At 40.8% G+C, this 20,407-nt stretch overlaps 1 protein-coding gene across 5 annotated transcripts in view; it reads right to left on the minus strand.

The window, feature by feature from the left end:
- Positions 1–2,436: 2,436 nt before the first annotated feature.
- DENND1A (DENN domain containing 1A) overlaps positions 2,437–20,407 on the minus strand; it is a 214,828-nt gene continuing 196,857 nt past the window's right edge. For 3 of the 5 annotated variants that reach the window (XM_059828997.1, XM_059828996.1, XM_059828995.1), the window contains 3 exons: positions 17,758–17,846; positions 4,988–5,243; positions 2,437–4,072 (listed from right to left, as the gene is read on the minus strand). In XM_059828997.1, the coding sequence (XP_059684980.1) occupies positions 2,750–4,072; positions 4,988–5,243; positions 17,758–17,846 (1,668 nt within the window). In that variant the 3' untranslated portion in view covers positions 2,437–2,749. Of the gene's footprint in view, positions 4,073–4,987; positions 5,244–7,765; positions 7,895–17,757; positions 17,847–20,407 lie in introns of all 5 variants that reach the window. The other 2 variants (XM_059828994.1, XM_059828993.1) reach the window with 1 other exon arrangement.

Consider the following 20,407-nt stretch of genomic DNA (forward strand, 5'->3'; position numbering starts at 1 on the left):
ACAGTGAGTACAGGAAAATGTACAAAGCTGAATATAAAGTCATTAATGAGTAATATCAGACAAGAAGTAAAAGGAACACTTCTTACACTAGGTTAAGTAAAAACATTGACAATACTTCTACATCTGAAAAAGAGATACGTTTTACAGCCAAGCTTGCTCTCCCAGACAAGCACACTTTGTTTACATCTGGCACTATTAGGAATGAATCATGTTAGGAATTCCTGAGTTTAAATAAGACAAAACCCTAAATACTGCCCTAGGGAGAGTTCGATTCCTTTATTATGAGAAGCACGTAGAACAGTCTCCCGCTTGCAAATTCTATTCAAGAAGTGAGGAAGGTCACAAACTCCAGGAGAGTGCTGCCTCATCCTCCTGGATCTCAGAGGTGCCTTCAACCTTCCCCCCTTCAAAATAAAGTGAAGGGTGAGTAATGCCATTTGTGTTACCTGTTAATACTTTTCAATGCCTCAAAACTGACTTAAAAAAAAATCCAAGTGTCCTTGTTTGTCTAAAAATCAACTGCATAAAATGTTCCATAATATGGGCAGAGCAAAATAATCAAAGATGGAAAATGACTTGCAGTGATACAGAATTACCTGAGTGGGTTTTTTCTATTTAGTTATGCATGTGTAATCACTGTGTGACATCATTAAAAATTTTAAAAAAAGAGTGTGTGAAATTCAAATAGCATGTCGTACGCAGAACTTTCTGGTGCCTGTACGTATCCACCATAACCGAGAAAGTTTTATCATCTAGCTCATAGCAAAGGAAATCTGAAATTCCAGACTGAATTTATATATAAAGTTCATATTCTGAACTGTATAAAATAAAGTGGAGCTATTATCTTAGACTTTAAATATTTTACTATGCAATACTAAAACCATCTGTCTTCCAACACAAAAAGAAAATACAAATCCAACTGAATGGCTTGTCAGAGAAACAGTACTTTACAGAAATAGAATATTAATGTGATACTATCGTCTTTCCCGAACTGTTGGCATTTCAGATATTAAGAGTATTTTTCTTTTGTATTGCACAGACTCAAACGCATAGACAGCCATTTTCATACACTAGAGTAAGAAAACTTCCGAGATTATATGCATAAAATAGATACATTGGAAATCAGATAAAGCTTTACAAGAATTTCCCCATGTGTCCAAAATGATTTCCTTTATCAAAGGCTTAATGGTGATGTCATTACCTCTTCTAGAGTAACATGTTTTACATCAGATTGTGCCCAAACACAAAACAAAACAAAAAAAAGCACCACTTAAGGAAACCAAAAAAGATGACTGTGAAGACAGCAGGTTTTATAAGGGATGCTAAGATTAAGATGAAATTTTGTAAGAATACTATTGCCACACCTAAGTGTCTTAGAAAATCCAAATGAACGTACCCTTCAACCTCTTCATTGCCTTTTTGTACTTCATGGCCTCATGGCCCATTCCATGGTCCAGTTAATGTCTTGTTACCCAGCGAACGGTTCTCGTCAAAAGCGGGATAAAGACTGTGGATTTCCAGACAGGCTGACGCAGCCGAGCGCCTTGCAGAGCAGAATGAAATCCCAGTTGCTTCAAGGCAGCAATTAGCACTTGTGCAGCCCCACAGTGACAGGCGGCCGTCAGGCTCTGGCCTCCCGGCATCCAGCACCGACGCAGCTCGGCTTGGAGTCTGGATTCTGCCTGTACAGACACGCACTGCAGCTTTAATCTATCTGCACTCAGGCCCTTTTGTCAGCACACCACACTGGCATTTAACTTGAACTCATGAGCTGGGAACTTTTATTCCCCATTTTTTTTTCTCTCTCTCTTTTTTCCCCCCCAATAATCAAGTAAGATATTGTTACATCCCAATCATATACTGCCATCTATAATATTTATATATAATATTAACATACACATATGTAAGAACTAGGATACTCTTTATGGCCTCTACTTGCTGATGTATTTAACAAAAACAAACAAAAAACCAAAAAAAGAAAATAAATTGCTGGTGTTTCCAGTTTCCCAGCGGAGATGCAGGACCAAACCCTGAGCAACTGCTCTGTGTGATGGTTTTGTTGCAACAAGGAGTTATGACAATTCCGCACCAGAGATGTCCCTGTTACCTCTCGGTGTCAGTGTACTGGGGGAGGGAAATCAAAAACCTGCAACAAAAACTCATCCAAGAGTATAACCTAAATGAATGTCTGTATTTCAAAACAGGACAAAATCAGAGCCTAATGGATTAATGCAGCGCAGCCCACAAGTCTGGGTTTGTTTGCTGCACCTTTACATACGAAAGCAAAACATTATAGCTACATGTGTAATGCAAGAAAAACTGAACACCATTCACACAGGCAGGAAAAAAATCACTAGTACAATGTGCCGTGTCATGCTCCCGGCTGTGCTAAGGATTGAAAATACATGGGAAGGAGTAACTTCTGCATCAGTAGCATTGTCTGAAAAGCTATGATGTGTGGAAAACCAAACCCAAAACCCAAACCCAACTACCTTCCTGCTTTGGTCAGCGCAAGAGTCACCGGGGCTTTCAGCGGTGGAGAGTGAGGAAGCAGTTGCAGGGACCAGGACAATGGGGGGGACTCTGAACTCTGGGCAAAAAGCACTCGTGTGTGAATTGCAGCACGGTGATGGTCCTGCAGCTATCCTGGCTCAGCCTTCCATAAAAGAAATGCTTGGTTTTATGCTGGCTCAAAAAACAAAAAAACCCCTCTGTCAATTCCAAAGGCATCAAAAGGCCATTGGGAGCATTACTCGAAGGTTTCCCATCGCCTTCTGAGCTGTTCAACCTTACCTGGTGTGGATGACACGTCTTGCTTTGTCTTTTTTAACAAATCTTCAAATGGATCTTTTGTCTCCTCAGATTTTGAGGATAGTAACACTGACTCTAAGCCCTTAGCTGGCCTGGAAGGGATCAAAGGGGGTTCATTTTTCAGGAGAGCTAGTGCTTGCTTGGGATCTACCTTTGAGCTGGACTGGCCCACCTGTAATGTTCTGGTTTTAGAAGGACCACTTAAACATGCTGGCTGTAGAGAGCTTGTTGGAGAAGGGCTGTGGCTCTGCAGCAGTAAGGAGCTAGCGGGTGGCACAGCTGGAGCCTGGCTAAACAAGTTGGGCATGGATAGTGTTGAAATGTTTGGTTGAGGTCTTTGTGGTGGGTAGAAGCTAGAATTAGGCGTTATGAAGCTAGAGCTATAAGCATGACCTAAAGAGGGGGTGAAAGAGCCCCTTGGGGGTCTAACTAGAGACACCGAAAGGGCTCCTGGCACTGTTTGTGTAAATGGATTAGGAGATGGCTGTAAAAAAGGCAGTGGTGCTGGGGAAGGATAACCAAGCGGCTGGACAAATGGTGCAGCTGGAGGAGGCACAAAGTCACTTGCCACTGAGACAAAGCTAGCTGCAGAAGGTGGAGTGGATGAGCTTTGCAGGCTGTGGGGACCTTGCTGTGGGCCACTGCTTTGCCAGCTGGCTGTTTTTAACGGATCCAGGAGATTAAGAAGGTAGTCGCTTTCATTACCTGTATTATCTGTCTTCACCTTGACAGGTTGGAGCATCTCAGCAGTGCTGGTAGCACTGGACAAAAGCTGAGACGGATGAGAGGAATAATTTACAGACTGCTGGATTTCAGGGTCTAAGGACACACTGCCAACTCCAAAGGGCTCTGGGATAAGATCTGAAACCAAATGGCTACGTCCTGTAGCGTGGGTGGTGAGAATTTCTGTTGGCCCAGCTGGAGTCTGATGCTTGGAAGCCCTGGGTGCTGGTGGTGGTGGCACTATCCCCAGTTCAGGAGTCTTTCTTCCCTGTGGCCTAGGAATGGTGATGTTCCCTTGAATGGCAGGATTTGGTTCATCCTTTTCTGCAGGAGCCAGAATGCTGTCTCTGCTGCGGGGTCTCCTTGTGATCGGTGGCATGTTACCAAGTGCAGTCAAGGGCCTTTCTGGTGAGCTTTGGGAATACTTGGTAGGAATAGCCATATCATCATGACCCATACTCCACAGCTTGTTGTAGGGGTGAGGCAGCTTCATGGTTGGCACAATCCTGTTTCTCTCAGACACATGAAGATCCATTCTCTGCAAGAAAGCATTAAAAAAATGTTGACTTTTCACTGATCTCCTCACAACATAGAGCATGACGTGAAGACAGGCTGCTGAGCTATGAGTGAAGAGGATCTGTCTGCAGACAGTGCACACTGGAGAGGGACAACAGCATGCAGCCTAGAAGGACAGACAGGAAATCAGAAGCAGGACTCTTCAGTTTTAATTCCAGCTCTGCCTCTAATGAGTTGTTCATCTGTGACATATTGTGGCATCTGTTGTTAGCCAAGTAAGGAGCATCTACCTATATCTAAGGTACAGAAATTGAGAAGCCTTAATTGCTGTATGGAAAAAGCTGTCAAATGAAATATCTAGATATAAGACTACATTAAATATTATCATAAGGTAGAAATGGCATTATTTTCTTTCATGTCACATGAAGACCTCAAGAGTCTGCTTTAGTTTGGCACTTTCTAAGTTGCATATATTCAGTGAAGTTCTTCATAAAAGAATCTCTCTTCTACAATCTAGATTGTTCAAATGATGCCTAGACTAAAATGGCCAGATTAAAAGAAGGTCATTTAAAAAACATGCAGTTTGGAGGGGACCTGAAAATTCCCAGGTATTCATTCTCACTGCTGAGCATCAGCTTCAAAGATAACTGTGTGTGATAGCTGATGGACAAAACAGATCCTGAGGAACAGGGCAAATATTTCCTCCTTTAGAAGTAAAGACTGTAGTTTTAGTGGAAAAAGTTACTGTCTTGTAACTGAGTCCCGTTCCAATAATTTCTTAATTCAGAAATGAACTTTGAAACGCATGAACAAATGGCTGGAAAACGGATGCATCCACCCAATAATATGAAAACGTTCCTCAGAGAATAACGGAAGACAGACAGCCCGACCTAGTTCTGCGCAAAAACCCCCAGTGTACATGAAACCCTGCCCAAACCTGGTAATCAAATGTGCATCGCTGATCTCCTTCCTCCTTGGGAGTCCGCAGGTCTTCTAGGCTCTTAGCTTGGCTGAGAGGCTGAGGCTGTGTTTCTACTTCTAAGTTAGGGAAAATGTCTTCAAGGAGGTTGATTTCTGGGGCCTTGCTTGAGGGCAGAGGGCTTGGAGGCAGAGGCTCTTTTGATTTTTCTGGACTGGCCGCCTCTTCCCCGTCAGCACTATCAGATTCTTTCAGGGCCCGGTAGGGCTGAGGCCTAGGAGAGAAACAAAAATCATGTTGCAAATGACTGTCTAATTTTTTTTTAAACAAGTAATTACTAAGGAACAGGATGGCTTTACAAAAAGCTTTTGGGTGGCAAAATACAGCTTACATTGCCTTGTGAAAAGCAGGTGCATGAGCAAAGTGACCAGGGCAGAAGGACATACAAAGATGACTCGGCACTCAAGGGGTTTTCAGAAAGGAAAAAGACAGAAGTGGGAAGTGCTCAGAGGAAAGCTGTGATCATGCAGTTACGGGCAGGCTGTTGAGGGAACTCGGAGCAGGAATAACGGGATGCTAGCGCTCCATTTTGACAGTCTGGCCCTTCTCCTCAGCAGACCACTGCTCCTGTGCTCAGTCCTGTTACACAAAAGTCAGAGCAAGCGCACTGCAAAGGGCCCTGTGTTTTGCAGGCACTTACATTGCTTTGCTTCAAGCTAACTCAGCACAGAACATACTTCAGTGTTTTCCTGCAATAATTGGGAACACTGTGCAGAGTGCCAATGATTACACTGGTGTCATCTTACCAAGAAACAACACAATCTATTATGGAGACACCTATTTTACATTTACAGTCAAGGCCGAGGTAGCAGGATGCTTTTCTTGCACATACCTCAGCAAAAAAATGAACACGAGCAGATTTGCATATTGGTTCTGTGTTCAGAGAACAGCAGCATAATGCGCATCCAATTAATAACAAGAAGTGCCATACATATCTGTGGTGATTGGCATTTGACTGGCAGCCAGCTTTACTGTGGCATTTAAACAAGGTTTCAATTAAAAGAAAATATTTGAGACCTGCAAAAACAGATACTATGGAAGAACCCTCTTCCTCTTTCCATATTTTATTACAATACATCTATATCATACCATGCAAATTTATAAACAGCCCATCCTACTCCATTCATCAACATGTAAATAGCAGGCATTCAGCTAGCAACACAAGAACGTAATAATGCAAGTACAAGACAGGCAGCTGAGGGTACATGTCCTTAGGAAGAGGGTAATCTTGCAAATCTTGGTTGTATCTTTAGTCTCTCACATAGTATGTGCTCATCTGCTAAGCATTAGATCACACTGCAAAACACCCCTGAGGAATATTCTGCAAACAAACCATTTTAGTGGCCTGGCCTCCTCCACCCTGAACACAAGAGTGTGAGAACACTTTTCTGGCCCTTTGCTACTGGACCTGCATGTCTGTCTCCCCATGCCCAACTGCCTGCTGTCATGTCCCTTCCCTGTCAGTCTCTGAACCTGCCTTCTGCATCACACAATGAATTTTAGCAATTGGAGACTCCACTGTCAAACTGGCAGCCTCTCTCTCTAACACCACTGCATCCGGGCAGGCGCCAGTCGCCCAGATGTGACTGGGCATCCGCCTCCCAGCACCCAGCACTGCCCGCACCTGCCATCACACAGATTTCTGAAGCAGCAGCTCACAGTACCCTGGCACCTCCTCCTACAGGCTCCCGTCAAGCCAATTACTGCATTTGTTAAAAGAATGAGTGTAATTCTGTGCAATTTATCTCCCTTTCTTCCCCTAGAAACCCTCAGGCAGGTGAGGTCAGGAAAGACCAAACCCTCTGGATGACATGCAGTGAGGCCTTAGCTCAAGACTGGCCTCCGGGGTTGGTATGTTCAAATACGCAGTAGGAGGTATTTAGTACAGCTCAGTCCGTGTGCACCTCCCTCCCCGTGACAGCATTACTCTCATCTCAGAAAGATAGCTTGGGCCCCTGGGAAGACTGGCCAGGTAGACAGGAGCTGACAGGCAACACTCGCTCCCCTAACACGGGTACCTTGGGCAGGTGGCAGAATCCTGCAGCCAGCGCTTAAACGTACAGGTCTTGCAAACTGGTAGTTGCGATATGGCCAAGCTGCTCAGCACGGTGTTTCAAAACTAGGCAAGACTAAGTTACAGAGGTTTGGGAATTTACAACAATTTACAAATTAAAAAGTCAGATACAAATAGCACAGTGAGTAAACCCAACAGCTTCCTGTGTCTTGTATACTTTTAGGTCAGATTGCACTCAAAACCCTCGGAGGACATGGCGACTCCCCGTAGTCACTGGGGATGCGGTACTTGACAGAACAGAGAGGCTGGGATCAAGCAAGTGAAACTAGAAAAAGCCAATAACTGCACTGAAATAAGGCTCACAGGACAATCCAAAAAGCACAGCTAGCACTGCACAAGGAAGAACGGCAGAAGGTTTGGGCAGGAACACAAGCAGCACAAAGGAACAAAGGGCAGGTGGAAGGGTTACATCCCACAGAGCTCGAGTCGATGTAAAACCATAAGCTGTGCATTGCTGCATAGTGTTTCATGCAGGAGTATGCTTTTGCATGCCGCTAAATATCAAAACAAACAAGCAGGAGAAATGTTGAACATTCATCAAGTGCCGTACAGAGACTGCAGGAGCATTTCCAAAATTCCAAGTACAGGAGCAGGCACCCTGACCAATGCAAAACCCGCTGTTCGAAGACTGAGTTAATACAATGAAAGAATAAAGGATAGACCATTCAAAAGGAGCAGAGAAGAAAAAGTTTTCAGAGAAGCCAGAGACAGGATCCTCTTCCTGCTGAAATTCATCATCAGAAGAGTCCTCAGAGAGGAAGACTGTATAGTGTCGCATAGGCTTTACAAGGCTGAGGGAAACAGGAAGAGAAAAGGAAGTTATCACGTTGTCACATTCAAAGCTCCAGAGGAGAGAGAAAGCGAGTGATTCGTAGGCTCTAAATCATTCCTGAACGTGACTGCCTGCCACCGGAAAGAGCTCTGCAGGTAAGAGTTGAGCTCTACTTTCCAGGCAGAAAATACAACTCCCCTAAAAATGTCTAGGGTGCCGCTTAGTCGAGAAAGGTACTGAGACCTGCAATCACACCCATATTGCAAAAGAAGCCAGTATGGAAACCCACCTTTTCCCCACTACATTTTCTAGAGAGTTGGGCATCTTTTAGTTCTTTAGAAATACATCTTTGCTCCTCAGATTCTCTGAGCTCTGACTACAAGCAAACAAATATTAGATCTACCTCTCTGCTTTATAGATACTTAGACTGACAGTCTGATACATGAGGGGTGCTGACGTGAGGGTAACAATCCCTACTTGTATCAGTTTTTGAGATCTGAAATAGCTTCACACTAGAATAAAACCAAAACTGTCCGAGGATTTATATGAAATGCAGTTTGTCAAGAAAGGTGCATATGTTTCTTTCCTCAATGGTTAGCTACTTTCAAAGTCTGGCAGAAAAGAGACTCAAGCTAATTTCTCCTGCACCGCAGGATGGTAACTATCAATCTACGAACTCGTTAGCAGCAGCCTGGAACAAAAATCCTTTCAGATGAAAACTTCTTAAAATCAGAAGTGCCTCTGGAAACACACTTTAGCTGTAATTAAAAACAAACAAACAAAGAAACAAAAAAACCCAAAACTCAGAACAAAAAACACCCAACCACCACCAAAAGCATTTCAGCAGACTTTTGACAAGAACATATTAGTCATCTTTATTTGATACACAGAGGTCAGATCTGCAGGATTTGTTCTTGTACCTAATGCAGACAATGCCTGAATTTTTAGTGAATGTAAAACTAACTGTGCATGCCTAGGTAGATCTGGGTAAACATACACTGGTTGGGGGATAAAAGAAAAAGCTTGCTGAATTTATGAATTTTTTTTTTCTATTATTTATTGTAGCTATCAGTTGCTTCACTTCATTGTAACCAAAAACCCAGTAAATTACTCTTTTCTGCATGAAGTTGCACTAGATGATCTAGTCAACTGCATCTAGTTGGACTAGATGATCTCCAGAGGTCCCTTCCAACCCCTATCGTTCTGTGGTTCTGCGATTTGGTGAAGCAGAAGATTCACTGTTCCCACTGGAGCAAATTCAGAAGTGGCTATATCACTGCTTTAAACAATTAAATGCACTATCAGCTTTAGCAGAAGAGGAAAGAGTACAGGAGCAGGGTACTTAAGCAGAGATATACTGGAACAAAGAGGTTGAAGATTATGAAGGAATTAATAGCAAGTATCGCCTCATTTGTAATGCTAAAATATCCTAATCTTTAGGAAAGTATGAAGCAAGGGCCACTGTTCATTCCCCTCTGAAACACTGAAGCTCTGGATGGCAAAAGACCTTATAGAAAACATATTCTCACAAATTAAATATTAAGACAAATGCTTCACAACTAACTGAAAGCAGTAAAAGCACATCAAGATTTACCAGTACTAATCAGAGGCCTCTACACACAGCCCAGGGCTTTTCAATCTACTAAAACTCTAGGACAACATTGTGTAGAGCCACCAAAATTATCTGCACTTACAATAAAACATATACTCAATTTTTAACAGTTATTTATTGTTTCTTATTTATTCTCCCCATTCCAGTTGCATTCTGGCGTATCTAAGTGTGTGTGAGTGGAAATGAAAAAAACCCAAGAAAACCTCTTTTCAACGGCATTATAAACCACCTTTATCTGTCTGATGGACAGACAAACACTGATGAACACTGATAGATGTTGCTAGAGAGCATCATTTACAGGTCTCTCTTTTCTTCCCCACATGACTAGAACAACGGAAAAGAAATCACTAGGATCATAAAAGCCAACATTGTTTCTAGCCATCCGAATGAGGTCTCTTCCCAAACATCTTCATTTTATCAACCACGTATCACTGATAATATCCTAGTTATTGCAGTGAATCAAAACACACATTGTGAATGACACAAAGCAATACACAACTGAGATGGGATCCTAATTTTGCTCCTACTGAGGTCCAGAATGAAATTTGTTATTTCAGTGTAAGCAAAGGATAGGTCCTGATCCTGTAGACATTGTAGAGCAATGCAAATGTACCACACCACTATGTACATTATAGATAAGATGAGGATATACTGAAATCAGAACAGGACCAAAAGCATGGATAGAAAGAAAGAATTTGATTTGTTGCCTTATAGTACAGACATACTAACAAACTACCTCTAGTGGCACTTGAATTCCTAATCAGCCTTCACTCTTTTAGTTTTTTGTCTCAATCACTAAATAACTACATAATAAAGTTATAAAGATCAGTCTAAAAGATTAGGTCAGAAAAAGAGAAGCTGGACACTGCAACTGACAGCTCAAGAGGGCCCGAGCTGCCACTGTGAATAAATGTTTATTCACAATCAGGTCAGAGCTAATTAATAAAAAGTCTAAAGTCGTGGTGGCAGTGGATGCAGCTGATAGTGTTAAATCATAGTCTGTGGTACTCCAATTAAAGCTGTTGTATAGCTGTTCTTTTCCTCTCTTCTGCTATAATAGGCATCCAGGGAAAGTGAGGTAGTGCCACTGCATTAGGAAAAATTTGCTGTAACATTTTTTTTAACTTTGTTTTTTTAAGAAAGTGACTATTATCCAAAAATTTCAATTTGCATTAACAAAGGGCTCCACCTAAAATAAATCAGAAATCAAAGGTACTTTAAAAATATTTCTTTTTTGAACTTATATACACGTCTTTTTGTCTTAGGAGAGTAAATTACCATTTAGCTTGATTCCAGAAATTCTAACTTATTTCCAGACATCAAGAGCGATACTGAATTTCCGCATATCTTGCTGATACACTAAACATTTGGTAACTGCATATAACAAATGTATTGGTGCAGTTGCCCTTAAAGAACTGCCTCTGATACCTTTTGTTTGCCTTCACACTATGCTAAATTCAAATGCATTGTGTCTGTGTGCACATATTAAATAAACTGGGAACAGACTATGAAGAAACAAGGTAGGATCTTGTTGGCTAGCTCATCAATTGCACTTCAGTGCAGCTCAGTGCAAACAAGGTTAAATATATAGCAAGTTAATATGCACCGGTTTTGTTGCTGTTGCAGACTCCTTAAATGAAAGTGGGATCTCATAATTAGAAAAAAAGCAAGCACTTAAGTTTCACTGTTGGGGTGCTGTGTGAGAGATTTTGGTCCACGATAAGGGATGAACAATCTAAAATTGTCCATGTTTAAATTTTTTATTAGCTTGAGGCAGTAGAATCCCAAAAAAGTGCCTATTCCCTCATTAACCCAGTTCGGCAACTCTCCTGCAGTCTGCCACCCACCACTTGCTAGAATTTCATACACAAAGAGCTGTCTCTGAAAAGGCAGGTCACAGCAAGCCCGGCTACAAGGCAGGCGCTGCTGCAGCCTTAGAGGGAAAAAAGGATGTGTCCGTCACAGCTACAACCCTCATCATCTCCACATGACTGCACCAGCTCCTGCCTACCTAATCTCTTCGTTGAGTTACCATGCAGATGACTTGCTGATCTCTTTCTAATGTTTAGTTTAACATGTCTTCGGTTAGCACTAGCATATGACAGTACTGACAGCCGTGGCTGTTCCTTTTTAAATATCATGTCAGAAACACAGTGCAATAAAGCTGGGGATGCGCTCCATGGCTCTGCGTACCATTATGATAGTATGGGTTTCTTTTTTAATGAGGAAGATCTGCATCTCAGGAGCTTTTTTCATGTGTCAGGATGCATGGACAAATCAGCAGCACATCACACTGGCCAAAAATGAAATGCTGACAAATGTAGATATTTCAAATTTAATTGACACCTAAATGTACTTGAGATAGAAAAAATACATAGAGAAAATGTGAGTACAGGATATGGGAATTAATAAGGAGAATTCTGTAATAATTTTTAAAGATATTCTAGTTGTGAGAAAATTAAATTTGTGTATTTTATTAACCGTGTTGCTTTTTCCTGATTATAGAGATTATGGTACAAAGGGGTAGTATGGACTTCTTGTCATTATCCCCCTAAAAAAGGCTTCCCAAATTTGAGGGAGGATTTTTTTTTTTTATTACTATATATTTTTAAAGAATAGCTATACAGCAGCTCTAGGGAATTAAGGAATTTGTCCCTCTTAGACAGTAGAATGAAGAGAATGAGGGATTTGGATGCATGGGCTTTTTCTTGCCAGGGTAAACTAGGAGGCTTGGGACTGAGGGGATTACCTAGTAACTATTCAATCTGAACAAAGCACAGACCTATCACTGGAATTCCTTCCTGCGTATTCTGAATAGTTAGTACATCCGAGTGTGAGCTAACAAAAATCTTAAAATATCTACTTGATTTTTAAAGTGTCACTTCGTATACTGTGAATGTTCACAGGAGCAGGAGATTTCCAAAAAACCAAAAACATTAGCATAAAGGCTATTTTAAATTAAAACAACAAAAAAATTCATACCACAAGTCATCCAACAAAACCAACAGCTTGTGATCACTACACCCAGTAAAGGAAGGTAGCTAATTGTTTTATAGTTTTAATGAACTTTTTACAAATTTTCTAGAGTGTCGAAAACATTAACAAAGAAATTAAAGTGGGAACAAGCTGGATCACACCTCTGCCTGCTCTGACAGATCTAGATGTAAGATTCTACAAAGTCATTTCATATTTTTGTCCTATTACTGGGTACTAAGGATCTATTCACCAATTTCCCCTGCAGATATCGTATCTCTTTTCGAAGGCAAGCTGCATACATTCAGTAGGTTCACTCCAAAGCAGCCAGCAGAAATAGGCCCCAAAATTAAAGTTTCTTGTAAACCATCATACTGGAAAGGTGGGAGAGCCGGGAAGACTGGGGTTCCCAAAGGGCAGCCCTGCCAGCCTTGTGCTACAGTTCTTGTTTGGCAAGACCTGCCACAAAACCTGACTGCCCTCCGCACAGTTTTTTCCCGTTTGCTGTCCCTTTGCTGGGCATCTGCTTTCTTGGCACCACCTTCATCGTACCTAGCTTCCTCTACACCAGTTTTCCCAAGGCAGAGGAACCAAAGGGTACGCAGCAAGCCTTGTCTGCTATAGCCTCCAGTATTTCTTTCCGAGGCCAGCCATCCTTGTTCATACAGGTACTTGCTGGCTTAGCTTTCTTCCTAAGCAGAGATCCTTGCTTGCAGTGGTGCCATGGAAAACCTTTACCATACACAAATGCTGTGTGGCAGAGCTCTGAGAGCCTGGTTACAACAACTGGAATTTAATGTGCTTTACGAGCCTGTATCATTTAACACAGCCATCATGCTGACTTCGTACTAAATTCAGGGTAATAACCCACTATTGCACGGCAGCCTATTTTCATTCATATGATATAAGGGAAAGCCATTAGCTTCTCTACTAAGTCCTACATGACTTCTGGAAAGCCATAATGAACTGCTGCAGCACTGACATGGCTTTAGCCAGCCCAAGAGCCTTTTGACATGCTGTTAATTGTGAGCCTGACCCTCTGATTTCCTATTTTAATTTTCTCCCACTCTGCATGCCCTGGAAGCCAGCTAGTCAGTAGTTACAGAAGACGGATCCTATAGAGCACTCTGGAAGCCTATTCTACATTTAATAGGAAATCTTGCTGAGGTGTAAAAGAGAGCCCTCAAAAAACTGCCTATCTGTTAAAAATGCAACATCTTATTTCTGTGAACACCTAATTTGTGTTTAAGGAGGCAGGTCCCACGTGTGTAGGATTGCCCCAGGTGGTAATCCAGCATTTTCTGAGCTCTCATCTACAAATTCTTCCTGTTACCTTATGACTAAAAAAGTTTTTTAAAAAATTAAACATTTTAGCTTTAATGACAGATTTTTAAGAATCATAAACATCACAAACCTTGAATTATTGATAAAATTGTAAAAAAATAAACTTTCTATTGAAATAGAAAAAAAATTCACTGAAAAGTTTGATGGGGGAAACAATAGTTCTTCCACCAGCTCTTCTAAATATAATGGTTTAAAAACAGACATGAGCAATAATCTTGGGTGTTGTTTGAAGTCACTGCTCCTGCCCTCCTGTGTTTTAATTGAAGACTGACTAGAAAATGAGCACATATACCCCCAAAACAATGTTTTTCTTTTACACACATTAAAAAAATTACCTCATGTAACTGAAGATTCAGATTTCTAATATCATAAGAAATGCATTAATAAATGTAACAACTGAAAGGATGCCTACATAATGGCTTACTTTTCAGAGATGATGTGCAACATTACGAATGAAAAGAGGCCGCCCTATGAAATGAGTTCACTGGGTGTCAGGCTGGCGGAGCGGTTAGTGGCACGCTGCCCTGGGGATCCTGCCTCCACCGGCTGGGAGGAGGATGCCAAAGTTACAGTCTGAGCTAATCAGTCAGATACGCTGGGAAACGCCCCTGAAGCCTTCATGGAGTCATTCAAGACCAAAAAGTTAGTGTTAGTTTTAAATACAGAAAGAAACTTCTCATAGAACAGAAGCTCCTCCTCACAAACATCTCCCACACACATGAGCACCTGAGAGAAGTAACTGGCTAATAATTAGTTTTGGAACCAGTGCAATTTAGCTAAATATTTTGGTTAGTTTAAGAAAAGCACCCTCTCAGCGCTGCTGCTGCTTTCATGGAATCTCCTCTGATCTGCAGTAAGGGTACTCCAATGCTACCAAGTAACACGAGTGAAAATACACATTCTGGTGATTTCATTCATTTCAGTATTATCCAAGAGACAGAAGACAATGCAAATTAGAGACAAGTATGTTTTCATTTCAGAACAATATAGGAAGATTATTTCTTACTGGAACAGAAAAAGAAAGTTTGTGAAAAATTTCTTGAAAATCCTATCTTTAATTACTATTGAATAAAATATTTTTCCTTTATTCAAAATGTCATTTTGAGATAAATAGTAAGGAAAAAGGTCAGGATTACTGACCATTTATTTGAGCTTTAGTTAAGCACAAGGTTCCATATTTCCTCCACTTGTACTTCTGAAATCACAGCTGTAGTGTCAGTGCCATCATTGGTGCGTGGCGAGTGTCCCATCTCCCCCCCTGCCCCAACTTGTTTTTATTAAAACACTCTAACCAGACACCTTACAGGAGATCTGGTTGAGTGCAATATTCTACAATTAACTGTCTGGAAGCAGTTATGTCAAAGTTTGTTTTGCCACTTGAAGCTGACGACAGGAAAGAATGAAAATACATCAGTTCCTGCTGTGACTCAGCATTTGAACCGGATGAAGTATTGAAGCTGTGAAACATCAGGAAGAGACCACAACTGGTACCACATAGCAAGTGTCAGTGGTGTTAGCAACATTACCTGGTTTTCTTCCACATTTAAAAGATGGAAAAAATTGGTAAAACGGTCATGAAGAAAAATGAGTCTGTTTACAGCTACAAAACATCTTCATTATCTTTTGTAGATTACTGTCAATCATTTTCACAAAAAAATTTTCATAGTTTACTCTGTGAAAACAGCTGAATTGTAAAGACTCACTAAAATTAACAGCAGTAAATTAAACCCAAGTAAAATAATTGTAATTCAATGTATTACTAGCATTAGTATAAATATTATGTTTCTCATTCATGTTTATGTTTATTTCTGTTCTGATACTGGCAGGAATTGAAAATACATGTTAGCAGTAAGCCACACTGGAATATCAAGCAGCTTTCAAATCCAAATATACATAATCCTTCATATGAAACACACATAATGGTTAAATTGACTCAATTATCCTTCACCTACATGCAGTGAGCCATCATGTTAAATATTAAGAAAAACTTTTATTTTAAAAATTCCTATAGTCCTTGTGCAGGGACAGCTACCGCCCCGTAACAGCACAAACCCTTCTGCAGGATTTGCAATCTACTCCACAAGAGGGCAACCAAATTCCACTATAAAATGGATAAATAAACCTGTAGAATTTAAAAGTGACCCTTCATTTTAGCTGCAAGCCAGAATATCTCCCCATCGTAGGGTGGCTGGGAAAAAGCTAGCCACGCACTTAACTTTAGGGGACGGGGGGAAACTCAACCTCCACCTCTTTTTCCCTCATAAACAGTGGTGACAGGGAACTGGCACACATGTGGGGAAAAAGGTGTGTTTAAAGAAACGGACCATTTTTCTTTTTACGGGATTTTAGTATCTTCAGATACAACAAATATTCTGTAATCTTGGGCACCAGCTAAAGCAGTTCACTTTACTGACAATAAAGCCACCACAGGCTGGGACATTTAACACATAATGTGAAGTGGCCACGACGTAAGCAATCAGTTTGTGCTGCAGGTAGAGATGAATGACGCAGAAATCTCTGTGACAGATTAGATCAGTGCAACCATCTCGTGGCCCCCGAGTCTTTTGCTTGTAGTCTGTGAGCAGTTCCAGCGTGACTTCCCATGCTAAGGCTGCACTGCCACAACACTGGACATTTGGAAAATGTTATTCCACTCATTGTTCAAGGACAGCATCAAAGATGCTTGACATGTGGGGAATACCAGTTTAATCTTGCCATGGGACTTGGAAAATGTATACTGGTTCTGTTGCCTGCTGTTCTTACCTCACTGCTCAGTGGTTTCCTCTGGAGTGCCAAGCAGGTCTGTCCCTACTCTAGCCACGTTTTTCACAACACCTTCTTCTAAGATCAACTGCCCCAGGCAAAATGCACAGTTCTTAAGCTTCCCGAATTCCGAAGTGACAGGAGGCAACCTGCTTATTCGGACCCTTAAGAAGTGCAGCTATTACCATTCTCTGTATCCAATCAGAACTTAGTGCTGTTGAATCTTTCGTACTTCTGAACAGTTGAAGTAGCCACACTCCAAAGAATCCAAATAATTTTAAATCCAAAACGCATATTGATGATATTGATGCAGCCTACACGTATATTTGTCAGACACAGTAGTGTCTTTTGGGCTCTGTTGGCAAGGTTCAATATATCCATTCTCTTTTTAGATTTTCACTTGATGGCCTGTTGTTTAACTCAGCTAATGCAACGCATTAAGAGTATCTGCAACAATACACAGTATTGTTGTCTTTGTAAAAAGTACATTAATATATGACATTCATGAAACACTCTGAAAAAAATCTCTCTGGGGTAACAGAATATAGTGTTCATATGAACAGGAGAGATGCTGGAAACCAAAATATTTTCTACACAAGCAGTAGGCTACAGCAGTACAACTTACTTGGCACGCTACCCCTGTTTTCTTCATAGTCAAATCTAAAGAGATGATAAATTTGCTAGTACTTTGCAAGACAGTTAAGCTCTACAAGCCTTCACTATAGAGCTCATTACAGACCTTCTGTTAATGGGACTCTAACAAGCATGAGACACAACCCTTACTGCCATCACTATAAACCAAACAATTCTATACCTTCCAGGTAAAGCCTGGCAAGAACAGTGGATTTGCAGGGATGTGACTAACAATTTCATTTAAAGCATTGTTCAAAATGAAACAAAACAACAAAGAAATGAACAAAACTCCAAAACCTGAAAACTTTCACTCAACAGCCTGATCAGATTATGTCTAACTTGGCAAACCAGAATTTTCCAATAAGTAAACTTTGGTTTCTTGCTTTTTCACACTTCCTCTAAAATGCTCCAAAAATTAAAACCCAAATTTTTTGTTAATTAAAAAATTACTTTCATCTGTAGTATTTTTAATGTCTCCTTTGGCTAGTTCCAGTTCTGTATGCATTGTTTGTTGACAACAGCGCAACTAGAGAGAAACAGAGCAGCAAAATACTTACTGTTCTGGACTAGAAACTGAAGTCCTTCGCCCTTCCACAGCAATATTGCTCTTGGGTCTCTTAACAACATGAGGTCTTGGTGGGCGAACCTATTACATACACACACACACACAGAAATTTCATCAAATACTTCAGGCTGATCAATCAACAGACATAAACAACAAAATATGCATAACCACCGTTATCTTAAAGGTATCTTCCATTTAGAATTGCTTTTAAACTTCTTTATTTTTTGTGCCACAGCAATGCTACAAATGAATATAAATATACCAATGAACATAGAGTATGAATATAAACTAAAGGGACCCACAGCTTGTTTAAGGACAAAAAACCCACATGTTTTCGAATAGCAAATGAAACTTTGCTTGTCATTGACGGTTAGCTATTAGCAAAACAACAAAAATTTGTTCCACTGTCCAGTTTGGTACAGGCTAAATTTCTGACAAAAGATTCCCTAAACGTGAGCTTCCCCTTATACAGCTGGTTGATAAAGTTGGAAAATCCTGTGTGTTGCTGTACGTTATATTGAAAAGTGGAGTTCCGCTCTGACATCATGATCCTTTTGTCCTCTTGTTCATAGGAACCCAGCTTCTCAAGTGAAGACTTGTGTGAAAGGGAACATCGAAAATTTGTACTTAGAATAACTGTTATAACATGAAAAACATAGCTCATTCTTCATTAAAAATTTGCTTCCTTTCAGCAGCTGAACAGAAACCCTTGCCAGACATATTATCATTATCACCACTAATGTTATGTTAGTGTATCTTTTGTTGTCTATAATAAAATCCAAAGGTTTTCTGTGGAAGATGATGATGCTGCCAATCCAATCTTAAATAACATATCCATCACCTTCTAATGTTGAGAAATCAAGCTTAATTTACTTGCATTAACTCCCCAAGCAAACAAGCTTTACTTCATGGAAAGGAATAAGCACATGTGATCACTATATAGGCAAAGTTTACGTATGTGCCTACCTATACTAGTGAGTAATCCCATTGATGAACTTATTTATCCCTGTGAGTCAAATGTGGGAATGAACATTTGCAGCATCAGGGTCAGGCTGTACAAACAAGCTTTCCATTTTTTATTAGGAAAGAACTTCCTTACCTGAAATGGAGTCTGATTTGTTGGCTTAGCTGAATGCTAGTTTCAACAGAAATCCCCAAAGCCATGAAATAAAGTTAGGAATACAACTCAACTTCTGACCTCCCTGAGCTTGTGCTCCCTTAACAGCCACAACATAAAGGAAGCTGTTAAAAGCTACAACCTAAGTGCTCTTTGCATGACTAATGAATTTGTTTGCAACGATATAATAGATGCAGATTTCCCCCCAACTCAGCAAGTTTTCGTTGTTGTTTAATTATGACTTGTTGGAGGGTGGGGTGTTTCTGGGCTCCCCCCCCCAAGCATATAAACCTCAAATTTTCTTGCCAGGAAAAAGTCACCGAATTGTGTGTAGTGATTCCGCACTACGCAACAGTATGCAGAAGATAGTAGCAGGATTATTGTATTGAATTTTCATTTCAAAGGAAATGGTCTACAGCAGATATGATGAAGAAATCCAGAGATGTGTTGCCACTATTTCTTAGGAAAAAGGGCTTATAAAAAGGTCAGATGTTAAGGTCTCGAAGATCAGTCCCCACACAAGGCTGCTCCTCTCTACAATAAAGACGGCTTAAGAATGTGAATTTATGGCAGGAATGGAAGGATTAAGTTTGTGGCAACTTCAACTGAACTTGCAACGTGGTGAAACATGGGGAAAAGAACAACAGAGCTAATTAGACGAGCTGAGCTGTCAGAGTGCGGCTGAATGGCTCGGTGCCAACAAACAAAAGGAATGGGCTGGCAATCAGCAGGATCGATGAAGAATACTGCTTCATTAGGGTTGATAAAACAGAGAGAGAGAGAGAGAGCAAGAGAGAGCGAGTGCATGCAAGAGAGGGGGAGAGAAGTGAGAGGAATTGGGGGGAGAAAAGAGCGAGAAGGAGAAAGAGAAAAAGAGAGGAAGAAAGAAACCTATTTAATTAAATCCGAGCTGGAAGATGATGTGTAAAGCTGGCTTGTCATCATGCTGTGAACACTTTCACCTTTTGGGTGGTACCCTGGGGGAGTGATGGTGATGAGGGAGAGAGACGAGAGTTTTGGATGGCTCCAGGGGGCCCCCAGACCAGTAAAGTGCAGGGTGACATGCTAAGTAGGATTTAGGGCATTGTTCCTGGGGGACTGCAGGGAAAAGCCAGGAATCAAGCCAATTCCTTGCTGGATTTTGAGCCTTATGTAGCCAAATAGGCAGGGTTAAATGCTTATCAAATGCAAAAGTATGAAAGAAATCCAATTACATGAGCACACAGCCAAAAGAATAAAGGTAAACATCCAGTACAGAAGGGTTAAATGTGCTTATTACTGTCACCATCAACTTTATGCATAATTATTATATTTTAACTTTTTCTAATTGAATGAAGTTTCCAAACAGCCACTATTAATCCAAACAGATTTCTATTAATTATAAGCAACAACCCTCTCTCTTTCATGATACCACCATAACTCATTTCCAAAACAGCAGAATGTAAAGAACGTACCTGCTCTGCTTCCTTAACCTTCCTTTGGTCTGTGTTTTTGTTTTTATTATTAGCAATGACTCATATTGCAA

The sequence above is a fragment of the Gavia stellata genome, chromosome 24 (genome assembly GCF_030936135.1).
Source record: "Gavia stellata isolate bGavSte3 chromosome 24, bGavSte3.hap2, whole genome shotgun sequence".
NCBI lineage: Eukaryota > Metazoa > Chordata > Aves > Gaviiformes > Gaviidae > Gavia > Gavia stellata.